Consider the following 14299-nt stretch of genomic DNA (forward strand, 5'->3'; position numbering starts at 1 on the left):
ATATTCCCTTGGGCAAGACTGGGTGGGACAGAGAGCCAAGCAGTGACCTGCTTATCCCCTTTGTCAGCAAGTCAGGGGACAGGCTTATGGCTTAGGAGAGGCCTACATCTAAAAGCTCATCCCATTGAAGAGGGGCAGCTATGGCAGACAGCAGAGCTGGAGAGCTGTGCCAGTGGTACAAGCAGGTTCCAGAGAGGCTATGGGGCCCAGAGCAGACACAGAGGACATGTGCTCTCTTTGGGTCACAACATCTTTTTTTTTTTTTTTTTCCTTTTTCAAGGTTTATTTTAGAGAGAGAAAAAGAGAATGAGAGAGCACCGGCAAAAGCAGGAGGGGCAGAGGGATGAGAGAGAGTCTCAAGCAGACTCTTTGCTCAGCATGGAGCCTGGCATAGGGCTCAATCTCAAAACCCAGAGATCACAACCTGAGCCAAAATCAAGAGTTGGGCGCTTAACCAACTGAGCCACCCAGGTGCCCCAGGTCCCATCTTTGTCCAGAAATTCTTATCTTCCTTTAGAAGGCCCCTAACCCCCATTAAGGTGTACTAACTTAGAGCTTTTGTTTCCAGAGGGTTCCCCATTCTTCAATGTCAATACCAAAATAAAGTTTTACTTTATTTTTTTTTTTTAGTAGGCTCCACGCCCAGTCTGGGGCCCAACACAGGGCTTGAACTCACCATACTGAGATTAAGACCTGAGTTGACATCAGGAGTTGGATGCCCAACCAACTAAGCCACCCAAGCATGCCTGAAGTTTCACTTGGGACAGCTGGAATACATGAACCCGTAGGGCTGCAGATGTACATATAAAATAACCAAACATCTGCTTATAATATTTAACATTTAATACTTAATACTTAGTTATTAATACATATTTAAATCACATATCACATAAAATATTTAGGTGCACTTCCTTTTTTCTATTTGGATTTTTCAAGTAATAGCCTTAAGCTTTTATTTCATACACAGGAATATCAATTCTGAGCAATGCAGAGCCAGGACCCAAAGGTCACACACAACCATTCCTAGAGCAAGTGGGGTTTCTGCCTCTTGAATGAAGAAGTCACAGGCACCAGAGTTCTCCTGGGGATCTAGGGGCCTGGGAGAGAAGCTCTGAAAGCCCAAGTTCAGTCCTCCTGTCATAAGAGTGAGCACTCTGGTCCCTGGGAGGTGTGGGGCAGATGGTTCTCTTACCACCATTCCCCGCACCAGACCTTTAGGAACGTTACCTCATTTAATCATGAAACCACCTCTGAGAGGCAGGCCTTGTCCCCATTTCATAGCTGGGGAGACTGAGGCTCCAAGAAGTTGCCACCTGGCAAAGGTCATATAAAACAGGGGCAGACCAATGACTGGAATCCAAGTCTCCCTGATTCTAAAACCCAGCCCTTTCTGTTATGCTATAGCTCTCTACTCCAAGTTTAAACAAGGTAGTTTTAACTAATTCAATCATTTTATTATAAGTAAAATATTCCATAATAATGATCAGACTCTAATGATGACCTGAACCCAGCTTTGGATCATGCGAATCCAGAAGGAAGGAACTGGGAGCCAGCCCATCCGTGCTTCAAGTTTTAAGAAATATGATCTTTGAGAAAAGGCAGGTGAAGAAGAATTTTTCTGCCTGGTAATAAATCTGGATATAGTTTCATATTATAGAACCAGTGGTTCTCAAACTTTGTTACATATTTGAATCCTATGGGGCACTTTAAACACCCTGATGTCAAGCCCATATCATCTAAATCAAAGTTTTAGAAGGTGGAATCCAGGCATGAGCCATTGTTAAAATTGTATATTATATAACAATATACAACCATGTTTGAGAACAAGCACCTTAGAGAGAGCATCCCCTGGCCCCAAACCTGAGCCTGACAGCTCTTTCTCCATACCATGCAGCTGAGAAGGGCAGGACCACCCAGTTTTAAAGAGGCCCCACAAAGTTAGGAAACGTACTGAATGCAGCTGTGATGTATCTCCTTTCTGGCAGGGAAGGGAAGAGGGCAGATCCCCGACAGACAGCAGGGTGTCCTGACACCTAGCTTCTCTGGGGATTGATGGACACATCCTGCCTCCCCTAACTCCCAGCTTCACTGGAGGACCCACGAGCTAAGGGCGTGGGAAGCTGCCTGAACTCCGGCACGACAACCACTGCTGCCAGGGCCTACAGTGTGCTGAGCTCAGGACTTAGTAGGGCAGCAAGGAAGGGGGTCAAGACCGGATAGTCCACCCTTCAAAGATGAATAGCAGCACCAAGGCAACCGGGGACCAGGAGGCTAGGCTGGGAGAAACATCCCAAGGAGGTGGTCAGTTCAGCTCACCAGGTAGGGACACATGAACCCCAGGTACCTAAGCCTGAACCCGGTGCTATGCAGCCCACTGAGGGTTAAGAAGTCCTTCATGCTACAGCTCCTGTCCACCGCTCCAAGGAACTTTACAGCTGGGGCCCAAGCTCTGACTCCCACAGAGCAGTGGCATCCTCAGAAGCAGCTTGATGCTCCCCTGGCAGCTCTCACCTGTAGAACCAAAGCTGGACAGACCTAGCTTTTTGTATGTAGCCAATTCCCTCACTATACAGATGGTGACGTGGATGCCCAGAGAGAGGGAGGGACTTAGCTGAAAACCACGGAGCCCTTATAAAATATAGGTGCTACCTGGAACCACTGAGCAGTCCCTGACAATCTACCTCTGTATCCATAAGTAAGACATTCTACCTCCTTATGCCTCTGTCAGTCACTAGGCAAGGAGAAAAAAAAAAAAAAAGAAAAACAAACCTTTTGGTGGTATCCTCTGGCATGCTGGCCATCCTCACTACCCATTCCTGCCCTCCCAGCCAGGGACAGTCCCAAGGTACTAGGCACCAGCTAAGCCCCCCACCACAGAAGCCCCTGCAGCCTTCTAGCCCATAACTCAATTCAGCACCCCCCTCTAGAAACACATTGCACCCACTCCTGAGATTGCCTAGTCCCTACTAGAAAGGCAGACTTTGATCCTATGGGGACTGCTGCTCCTGCCCCTGGCTGCCAGCAGGTTCACCCGTGGCCCTGCTGCCCTGTGATGAGAGCGACACCTGGGAGAGAAGTCAGAAGAGCGACAGGTGAGACCACCACGGGTCCCCAAGGACGGTGCTCACCAAGTGCCCAGGCACACCCACCCTGTTTGCTGCAGCCGGCTGGGCTGCGGGGCCTAACCCTTGGGGAACTGGGTCCTGGGTAGGGTAAGGGGAGCACCCTGGGTCCTCTCCTTTCTCTGATAGATCCTCAGCCAGGGCTGCGTTTCTCCAGCTCACCTGAGACGCTCCTGCAAGAAAAGGTTGGTTGACTCCTCCTGTTCCTGTTTATCTCGAAGGCTCTGCAGCAATTTCCCAAACTGAGCAGCAAGAGGGAGACCTCAAAGAGGCGACTCTCTTCCTAGCTGCATCTCCTTCCTAATCCTCTGGGTGCCTTGGAATAGCAGCTCAGAAGGAAGAAAACGAGATTTTCAACTTTCAGGAACTAGCTCTGCCGCCCTCTGCACGGCTCAGGAGGCCATCACTCTCAGCCTTTTAGGACTCGATCCAAAAATCCTTCAGCCCTCCATGTTCCCCAAAATGACAGTGCTCATGTATGGCTGGAATCTGCCCCGATCCGGCAGCTCATTTAAATAGAGCTCATCACAACAACAGTGTTGGTGGAGAAGTGAGTAGCTGCAGGGCCCTGGGGACCCCCTGTTTATACGTAGGAAGAATGATGCAATCTGGGTATCAAAATAGCAATCCAGAACGGAATAACAGGCTCACGCAGCAGCGGTGCCTGCACACCCAGAGCTCAAGTTGACACACTCTGTCAGCCCCACACTGCTGCAGCACGCAGATGCCAGGCACACGCTCTCACCGCATCATTTTAAAAATCAGCAGGAGCCCGAGATAGCCCTCCGTGCCCCCAGCACGGAAGGAGGGTGTGGGGGGGGGGACCTTCAACAAACATTAAAATCTATTTCCTACACACTCACCTGCTCCTGCCACTTCACCTGAAGTCCTTATCCTGTGACGTCACAGTCAGTTGCCATAGTGACCAATTGTCCGTCACAAGTGGAGGATTAGGACTTCGGATGGGGAAGACACACGTTTCTGATGCACAAAGGTCCTGGGAGGTGTCCCTTGGCAGCTAACTCTACCCTCCCCGCCCCCACCCCGGGGGAGATACAGTCAAACACAAGCAGGGAGAGAAAAGGGAAGGAAAAGCAAGGTTGAGTTGGAGGGAAGACATAAGGAGGGGGGCAAAGCTAGGAATACAAGATAATCGTAAAAGCAGAGAGCACAGGAAGGTTGCAAAAGCATGGGTGGGAATGGTAGGGAATATGCCTGGAAAGACTGGCAGGAGAGTAAGTTCCTGAAGGGCCCTGAATGCTAAGCTAAGGAGCTTGACCTTTATCCTAAAAGCAAAGGCTCTGGAGAGGGACAGAGCTGGGCTTTATGATTTCCTTGATGAACTGGGGACTGGGGGGTCAGGGAGAAGTTTTGTCCAGTTTAGTGGTAGTGGGATCCCGAACAAGGGTAGCAATGGAAAGACAGGGACAGAAGAGTTGTTTCAAAGAGAACCAATAGGGCATGACCAAAATAGGATGTGGCAGGGAGTGGTATGTGAAGAAAAAGGAGTTAAGTGGAGGGGCTGTCAGGACAAGAGGTAAGAGGGAGGGAGAGTGCTGTTGCCAGACCCCATCTTATGTGTGCCCTACTTTCTCTGGCGTCCGTAGCCTCTTCAGGTCAGGCTTCATCCTGCTTTGCCAGACCCGTAATTCACAAATCTGGAGGGACTGTTAGAAATCCTGAATCTACCAAATCCAAATCTCTTGGGTATGGGTACAGGACCAAAAATCTATATTTTTGGCAAGTTACCCAAGTGCGTCTTGGGCATTCAGACACAGCACTGGCTCAAAGACCAGTAAGCTAGAAGCAATGGCAAAAACAACTGCAGTGACCGCCCAGAAGGGCTTTCTGCATCCAGTCGTCTCCTCCAATCATTCTTCTCCCTAAGCGAGAATAACTTTCCAAAAATACAGATTTGATTGTATTCCATTGACCAAAAATATCCAGTGTCTCTCCACTGCCTACAGAATAGCTTAAATTGGTCATGACCCTTCACAATGAGTCCCCAAATTTCCCTTCCGGAGTTCCCACTTCCCTCCTTCAAACAATCCTAGATTGCAGCCAAAATTAACTCTTTTTCCTCCATATGCCTCATTTTAAAACTATTCCCTACCTTCAGTTCCCATCCAGAGTCTGGCCCTGCCTGGCTCCTACACAGATATTCCTACTTGATTCCACTCACGGATTCAAATCCATCCAATTTCCCAAGGCAGAGCCTAAACCAGGGGTCAGAAAACCACAGCTTGCCCTTTTTGTAAATAAAGTTTTACTGGAACATAGTCAGGTCCATCAATTCCCAAATTATCTGCTCTGCAGTGGCGGTGCTGAGAAGTAATAACAGAGCCTGTAGGACCCACAAAAGCCAAAAATATTTACTACCTAGCCCTTTACAAAGTTTGCTGGTCCCTGGCCTAAAGCAATGGCTACTTCAATTGTTCTAGCCTCACCCTTTGGGGTCCAATCCTCGTAATGGGGATCCTGCTTGTTTCCAATTCTACCTCCATCCCTGTGTGCTTGAGTTCTGTTATCTGGGTCACACTTCCATTTGGGGTAGGACACTAGGAACAAACTTTCATTTGGGGTAGGATGCTAGGAACAAGAAGAAGATATTCCAGGAGGAGGAAACATAAACAGAAGACTGTGGATGTCAAAATGTGAGGCCTCTGGGGGAAAGACTGGTAAAGCTGGTTCATGGAGAAGAGTGACAGAGATCAGGCTCTAAAGTTACCCTGGAATCAGACTGGGAAGAGCCTTGCCAAGCTAAGTGTCTGCTCTGAAACATAAGCAATCAAGAGCCTCTCAGGTAGCTAGAGCGGCGGGCTCACAACAGAAGAGAGTGATCAGGGTTGAAGCTAGAGGATTTGGGAGAATAACACACAGAGGCAAGAAGTAAAGTGAGCTCAGCCAAGGGGATCCAAAGAGTATGCGGCAGGGCCACGTGGCCCATCTAAGCCAGAGTCAGAACATGGGCATGAGATTAGATGATGGGCTGAGGCAGGAGATGATGGTCCACAGCGTTCAGAGCTCATGTTTGTAGGACAATCCAGCTGTGAAACAAGCTTTCAGGGCCAAGAAATAGCTCATAGCAGAACGCAGAAGGTACAGGTTGGATGGATCTAGGCTCACTCATCTCATCTGATAGACTGGCACCTCTATTTCTTTCCCTTCAAATCTCAAGAGTCAATCCAAGGACTGCACTGACATACTCCAGCAAAGCCCCTGTCCCCACTTTCCAGCTGGTCTGGACAGAGTTGATAGTGGGAGATCCAAGAGCAGCAGCCTACTCTAGGTCTGCAGTGCCTACTGGCCATCAGGTCCAGGTAAGCCCTGGATCGGCACGCAAAGGAGATGAATTTATTTTTTCAGGTTCTGTAACAACTATGGCATTCAGCAGGATTCTAAGGCTTTCTGGACTCCTGATGCTCCCTTTATGTAGTAAGGGATTAGAGATAAGCTCCAAGGGTCTTTCCTGCTCTCTAGCTTTCACAGCAGTCAACCATGACTGGTCCCCCTTGAATCAGAGAGTTCCAGTAGACAAGGGGCCCCTCCAAGACCCTGTCCATCAATCACAGCTACCTTGAACTGAGGGAACCCTCAGCAACCTACTCAGGCTATATCCTTCTGAGCAGTGCTGGTAGCAGCCAGCACATCCCCCAGAACACAGCCTGCTACCTTCCCAGTACCAGGGGGATTGCTCTCCCAGTAACAGGTACTGTTCTGAGGTGCCAGTGCTACTCCTGGGGCCCTAGAGAGCCAATTAGGGTGAGGAAACTGTTCATGAACTAAAAAGCCATCGTGCTGATAGGGCTTGGGAGCTCCAGCTCCTGCACCTGCTGCACACCCAGCTCAGTCCAGCTCAGCTGCCTGTCCTCCACCTAGGAGACTTGGGTCACTGCCCACAACAGACCCCACAATGGTTGGACACAACATTAGTACCTGGACTGAGCAAATAGCAGTCACCTGGCCTTCCAGGCTCCTATAGCTGAGCTCTCATCCCCCTGCCTCCCACCCTCACCCGAGGCCATTAGAGCCCCTCCAGCTGAGCTCTCATTAAGATCATCATTTCTTTCTCTGACTCTGAGGTTGTAGCATCTTGCATCAGTTCCCTCTCTTCAGATCTTCCCAAAGTCCCAAGGCTTGCCCACTGAGGGACAGAGATTGCCCCCCCTTTCAGCATCTGTGGCTTATAAGAGACATGTTGTTACCCAAATTAGCTTCAGGAAGCATGAGGCCATGATGGTTATTTGGTGTTCTCCGAGCTCTTCAAGTCCAGCCCTGAAAGCCAGAGAAGACCTGAAATTGCACAGTCAATTAGTGCCAGAGTCCAGACTGAGCTCCAAGGGCCATGATGTCTAGACCAGGGCTCTGCCCACATCTCCCACATTACCCACATCAAAATGTAAGATACTAAACAAGTAGATGCTAAAACTGTGATATCAGAATCGAGGTCTCTCCACTAGGATTTATCTTTAGTAGATTTGAAAAGGAAATACAATGTTCCTTCTTACATGGGGTAGGAAATAGCCAATTAATTGCCCTTCTCCCTTAAAACAACAACTAGAGTTATAGAGTTAACTCCTATAGAGTTATAGGGGTCCTGAGAATTTTGAAGACAAATGCAGTGCATCGTAAATGTCAGTTTCAGGCAGCCAACTCCCTTCAGAGCTTGCTACATTTTAAGTATCACTTTGCAACTCTGTGGCTGACTTCTCCATAGAGTCTGACCTGGGACCATGTTCAGTTAGGCTGAGAAGCAGAGTCCCATGTATATTGACTCTAGTGGGCTGGGTACACCCATCTCCCATTCTCAGGCATTCTGTACAGAGTCTGCAGCTCCAGTCATCCCACTGCACAGCTAAGCCACTGTGTGCTCAGAACATTGCTGCCTTCGCTCTTGTCCCCATCACTAGCTTTTGAAGACCTTGCCCCTCTGGTTGCCTTAGCAGAGCCCTAACACAGACACATTTCCTAGTGTGACAGAGCTGCTGGGGAAAATCTCCGCAAGGCCATGGCCACATTAAAGATGTGCACCTGAGGACTCGGGCTGCAGTGCTGGTTCTTTCCGCAAAGATTCTCCATGGAATCTCCCCATCCGTTCAGGGATTCCACGTGAAATCTTCCCCTAAGCTGAGTGCTTACAGGGCTGATCACAAGCTTCTAAGAGAGGTTTGACCTGACGTAGCAATTACAACAAGTTGTTTTAAACTTGAGACCCCACATATTCATGATACCCAGGGTTTTCATATAATGGGAATAATACCTAATTACAGGGTCGTTGCACGGTTTTAAAAAGATGATATAGGCACAAGCACCCAGTATAGTGTCTGCCAACCAGCAGGTGCTTGATAAACATGTTTGCCCCTGGCAACCTGAGAAACAGAAAGGGCAATGTCACAAGTGGAACAGTGTGCCTTCCATGTAAGAGCCACAGGAGATCTCTGCGGATTCACTGATTCAATCATTTGTTCAAGAAATATTCACTGAAGCCCTCATCCTGTGTCAGGTTCTGTATTGGGCTGTGGAGAGGTAGAGATGAAAGGCCCAGTGCAGTTAAATCAGATGCCTCCCCTAGTGCAGACGTGCAGGCCCCAGGGAGGCTCCCCCAGGGATCAGAGTTGAGAATCAGCTGGACGGCCCCTGGGCCCATGCACACAGCAATGCTCAGCTCTCCCAGCAACCAGCAGACTTGGATTTATGGAAGTGGACTTACCCCATGCACTGTTGGCCCACCTGGCTGGAGGCACTGATGGGCCTATTTATACTTTAGCTTCTACCCATCTCCTCTCTAGCTCTTTCCCATGTTTTACTTTTGAAAACCCCAAACTGGCAGAAGTAGGACAAGTGTTTTAGCAAGTCTGGGCCCCTGCTCTGCTGGATAAAGTGGCAGTACTAAATGCTCTTTCCAAAGAACCAGATCCCAAGCAGGTTATCTCAAATTAAGGACCAGAAATCAAATTCAGGTATTGGGTTTCTCACTAGACTAACTAGAGATAGATGACAGCTCTCCTCTCATTTTCATGAGACAGCTCATTTGGGTACCATTCTTTCAGTTCTTCCAAAAACATTCAGTGAGCAACTGATATATACCAGTCTGGTCCATGGAGAACCTCCCGGAGGTTTGCTTCCTTGCCTGAACTTTTTTTTTTTTTTTTTGTAAAATTTTATTTATTTAGTAGACACAGAAAGAGAGCAGGCACAAGCAGGGGGAGTGGCAGGCAGTGGGAGAGGGAGAAGCAGGCTCTCCACTGAACAGGGAGCCCAATGCAGGGCTCAATCCCAGGACCCTGAGATCATGACCTGAGCCGACCGACTAAGCCACCCAGGCGCCCCTCTTTGCCTGAACTTTACAATCTTCTCTTCACATCCATACCACACCATATTATTATATGTCTAGTTCTCTGCCCTTCAACAGAACAGGAGTTCCTTGAAGGCAAGGGCCCTGTCTTTTCATCTCTATACCCTAATGCCAAAGAACCCAGTACATAGAAGTCAAATACCCACAAAGAAGACAGACATACACAGGCAGATAAACCAACAAACACCCACACAGCATAGAGTCCTAAAATCTCCCAAGAAGTCAGAGAAGCTGATTCTACTCTTCACCCATAAATGCAAATATGGAAGGTAACAATGGCCTGGCCAGGTCACAGGACAGACTAAAGAATATAAATAAGATATAAGATATAAGAATATAAGAATATAAGATGCCACATATTTAAGAAATTGATTTGTTCCGAATCAAACATATTCACATCTGACCAATTTTTTTTCTACTTCAGTTGCAAAAGTTCTAAATAATAGTATTTTGTTAAGTTTCTAAGCTTCTTACTATCTCCTATGAGCAGTACAGAATGTTCTACATGTACATGATCATTTAATCTTCCTAAAAATCCTGTACGATAAATACTACTATCACCATCCTCACATTCTAGGTGAGAAAACTTGCCCAAGCTGCACAACTAGTAAGTGGCAGGCAGATTAGACCTCACACTCATGCCCACACATATTGACACCAAAGCTAATGTTTTTATTCTCCATTACACTCAGAATAACTTGGTGAATGAACAGTATAATTCAAATAATTGTCATTAGCATGATTTAGTTTTCTGACTTCAGAGTCATACAAAGACTTGAAACATGCATCATTAGTTCATTTTAAAAATCCTAAATGAGATCAAAGACTTAAGCATAAGAGTTAAACTAGAAAGCCCTTAGAAAACACAGGGGGAAAGCTTCATCACAATGGATTTGGCAAGAATTTCATGGTTAGGACATCAATGAAAGCAAAAATAGATAAATTGTACTTAGCAAAATTAAAAACTTTTGTGCATCAAAGAACACTATTAACAGAACAAAAAGACAACCTGAAATAACAGAAAATATTTACAAATCATATATCTGATAAGGATCTAGTACCCATAAAATGTTTAAAAAAATTCCTACAACTCAACAACAACAACCAAAAAATCCCAGTTAAAATGTAGGCAAAACTTAAACTCTATACCATTATACAACAACTCTCTGTTCCCTGCCTTGTTCCCCAGCCCCTGGCAACAACCAGGCTATCTTCTGTATCTGTGACTTCACTACTCAAGGTACATCATGCAAATAGAATCATAGACTATTTGTCTTTTTGTTGTTGTTGTTTAAGATTTATTTATTTGACAGAGATCACAAGTAGGCAGAGAGGCAGGCAGAGAGAGAGATGGGGAAGCCGGCTCCTTGGCAAGCAGAGAGCCTGATGTGGGGCTCGATCCCAGGACCCTGGAATCATGAGCTGAGCCGAAGGCAGAGGCTTTAACCTACTGAGCCACCCAGGCACCTTCTATTTGTCTTTTTGTAACTGGCTTATTTTAGCATAGTGTTCTCAATGGCCATTCCTGTTGTAGCATGTGTCAGAATTTTCTTCCTTATTAAGGCTAAATAATATTCCACTGTATGTATATACCACATTTTGTTCAGCCATTCGTCTGTTGATGAACACTTGGATTGCTTCCACCTTTGGCCATGAGATTAATGCAGCTATGAACACAGGTATACAAATATCTCCTTGAGTCCCTGCTTTTGGTAATTTCATTTTTTAATTTTTTGGAGGAATGGCCATAGTGTTTTCTACAGAGGATGTACCATTTTATACTCCCACCAATAGTGTACAGGATTCCAATTTCTCCATGTCCTCACAACACTTGTTATTTTCTGTTCTTTTTTCTTAATAGTAGCCATCCTAATGGACGTGAGGTGGCATCTTGTGATTTTGATTTGTATCTCCCTAAAGATTAGTGATGTTGAGCATCTTTTTGTGTGCTTATGGGCCATTTGTATATCTTATTTGGAGAAATGTCCATTCAAATCCTTTTCCCATTTTTAAGTTAGATTGCTTTTTATTGTTTAGTTGGAGAAGGTCTTTATATATTCTGGATATTCACCCAACAATGCTGGAGCATTTTAAGACATATTTAAGATTCACCATGCTTATAAATTTAACTTATAAGATTTCCAAGTGTAAATTCCAACAATTATTTGCTAGACAACTGAAATATTTTAAAAAGAAAATAAAAAACATTTAATTTATAAAAGCAAATATTAGCTAGGTTTATAAATAAAAGTTATTTTTAAAAATTTTTTTATTTTTTATAAACATATATTTTTATCCGCAGGGGTACAGGTCTGTGAATCGCCAGGTTTACACACTTCACAGCACTCACCAAAGCACATACCCTCCCCAATGTCCATAACCCCACCCCCCTTAAAAGTGATTTTTTAAAAAAGACTTTATTTATTTATATGACAGACAGAGATCACAAGTAGGCAGAGAGGCAGGCACAAGTAGGCAGAGAACGGGGGGAAGCAGGCACCATGCCAAGCAGAGAGCCTGATGCGGGGCTTGATCCCAGGACCCTGAGATCATGACCGGAGCCGAAAGTGGAGGCTTAACCCACTGAGCCACCCAGGCGCCCCAATAAAAGTGATTTAAAAATTTTAAAGTGATTGTTAAAATTTGCTACATTTATAAATAGAGTAAGACGTGTAAGTTAAAATTAAAAGTTTAAGGAAGGACTAAATTTAAGTTTAAAAATCAGATTTTAATTTTAAAAATCAAACTAGATCATCTTTCCTGGGCTCCAAACTCACAAAAGAGCTCAGGGAGGTCATACAGTTTGCCCAAGAGTTCAGAAGGCCCCAAATTCATAGCTAAAGACAACTGGGCTGTTGTAATACCTCAAATTTGTATGCCTAGCCTTTGGCTACAAATCACTTTAATAATACTACAGACAACAAAACAGAGATGATGTTTCTAAACATTCACAACTTGTTAGACTTTCTCATCCTCCAAGTTCCTCCAACAGAGACTACATCTCTGTTACAGGCCTGTACTCGAATGCTGAGCTGAAGAGTCCTAGTTCACATCTCCAAGGACTCACAGTCCTCAACGAGATTGTTCCCTAGGAAACCTGATATTCAGGTGCAAGACACAAGCTCCTCCTGCCTGGTGGTGACTTAAATGGTGAATGGTTCACTAGTCCAAGAGAGTCTGTTCAAAGTTAGTTCCCAACCAATCCTAGCGGGGCAGCAGCTCTCCCTCCGCCTCGGAATCAGGACAGCATCCTCTCCATCTGGGGAGTGAGCCAAACCTTGAATCAACACCTTCCCAGGTTTCTCAGTTTGCTACCAACTCAAGGAAATCCCAAACATGCAAAGTCCCAGCTTACAAAATAGATATAGTAGGCATCAAGAGGATTCCTTTGTCTCACAGATTCCCCAAAGAATTGTGTTTGGCAACGAGTATCCCTTGGGCATTTAAATTCTGATTCTTTCTACTCCTGAAATTCAGTTCCTATGAAACAGGAAGAGACCAGTTATGTGGAAGGAGGGGAACCAGTGGCGCTTTTCTTTTGTACTTACCATCTGGGACAGACCCGAGAACCTTGGCCACCTGCCTCAGTTCCTGGATCAAACCCTGGAAGCAGCCTTTACAGAGCAAATGCTGGCAGGGTAGAAACCGGGCCCCCATATCGTGCAGGTCCTGTCGGCACACTGAACAGGTCTGTACCAGGGCCTCCATCTGACCACTCCTGTGTTTCTGGTCAACTAGCGGCAGCCACATAAACCTCATGCCCATATTGGTGCCCATGCTCATGCCCGGGACCGGGGCTCTTCCAGAGATATCCTCAGGTGTGAAGCAGTGTGTAGAGCGAGCAAGCTCCACTCCCTGTAAGTGAAGCACAAAGCAGAGTGACTCATTTCTTTTGGGAGGGGGATGTTCCTGAACAGGCCAGGGAGGACTCAGAGAGCTGGAGGCTCGTGCCTTGTAGCCTTCAGGCCTCAGCCTCACACCCTCACCTGAGCCCAAAGAGAGAGTCCAGCATCTCCGCTGTAGGAAGCAAAGTGGCAGAGGTCTGCTAGATTGTGTGCTTCTTACAGGGTTTGTTTACTTTCAAAAGTGTCCAGTATCTACCTGTGCTTCTCTTTATTAGTGGACAGGCTTGAGCTGAAATTTCATTTTGGAAAAGAGAAGGAAATGCATTAAAAGCCAAGTATATGCCAGGGGTTTCCTGTGCTTCCTATGCTTCATCAGTCCTCACAAGTATTCTTGGAGATAGGCATTATGATACTTTCACAAATTAAATAAAGCCATGAGGGACAGGCTGGGGAAGCTGAGGTTCAGAGAGGCTGGGTAATTGTACAAAGACAGGTGGTAAATAGCAAAGTTCAAATTCAAAATCAGACTTCACACTTATTTAGCACAGGGCAGCACAGTAGCCCCATGGAGGTAAGGGCAGTCTGTCTTAGAAGGTTTAAGTGTGGCTGAGTTCATTTCATTAGGCTTTGAGAATACCAAACTCTTTGGTCTCAAACCCCTTTATGTTTTTTAATTATTCAGGACCCCAGAGAGATTTTATTTATTTGGGTTCTATCTATTACTATTTACCATATTATAAATGAAAACTGAGAAAATTAAAACTATTAATTCATGCAAAAACAATAAACCTATTACATGTCAACCTGAATAACGTACTTTTTTTGGGAAAAAATTAACTATTTTCAAAACAATAAATTTAGTAAGAAGAGTGACATCATTTTTCCTTTTTGCAAACCTCATTAATATCTGTCTTAATAGGAGACAAATGGAATCCTATACCTCCTTCTTCAGTCAATCCACTCTGTGTTGTTTTGTT

The 14299-nt window shown here is 45.7% G+C and overlaps 1 protein-coding gene across 7 annotated transcripts in view; it reads right to left on the bottom strand.

The window, feature by feature from the left end:
* Positions 1-14299, bottom strand: part of TRIM66 (tripartite motif containing 66) — a 59702-nt gene that overhangs the window by 38286 nt on the left and 7117 nt on the right. For 2 of the 7 annotated variants that reach the window (XM_082683013.1, XM_082683014.1), the window contains one exon: positions 13026-13332. The exons of 3 other annotated variants lie outside the window; for them this stretch is intronic. In XM_082683013.1, the coding sequence (XP_082539139.1) occupies positions 13026-13332 (307 nt within the window). Of the gene's footprint in view, positions 1-3284; positions 3917-13025; positions 13333-13463; positions 13662-14299 lie in introns of those variants that run through there. 2 more of the 7 variants (XM_082683015.1, XM_082683017.1) reach the window with 2 other exon arrangements.

The sequence above is a fragment of the Mustela nivalis genome, assembly GCF_964662115.1.
Source record: "Mustela nivalis genome assembly, chromosome: 9".
Taxonomy (NCBI): domain Eukaryota; kingdom Metazoa; phylum Chordata; class Mammalia; order Carnivora; family Mustelidae; genus Mustela; species Mustela nivalis.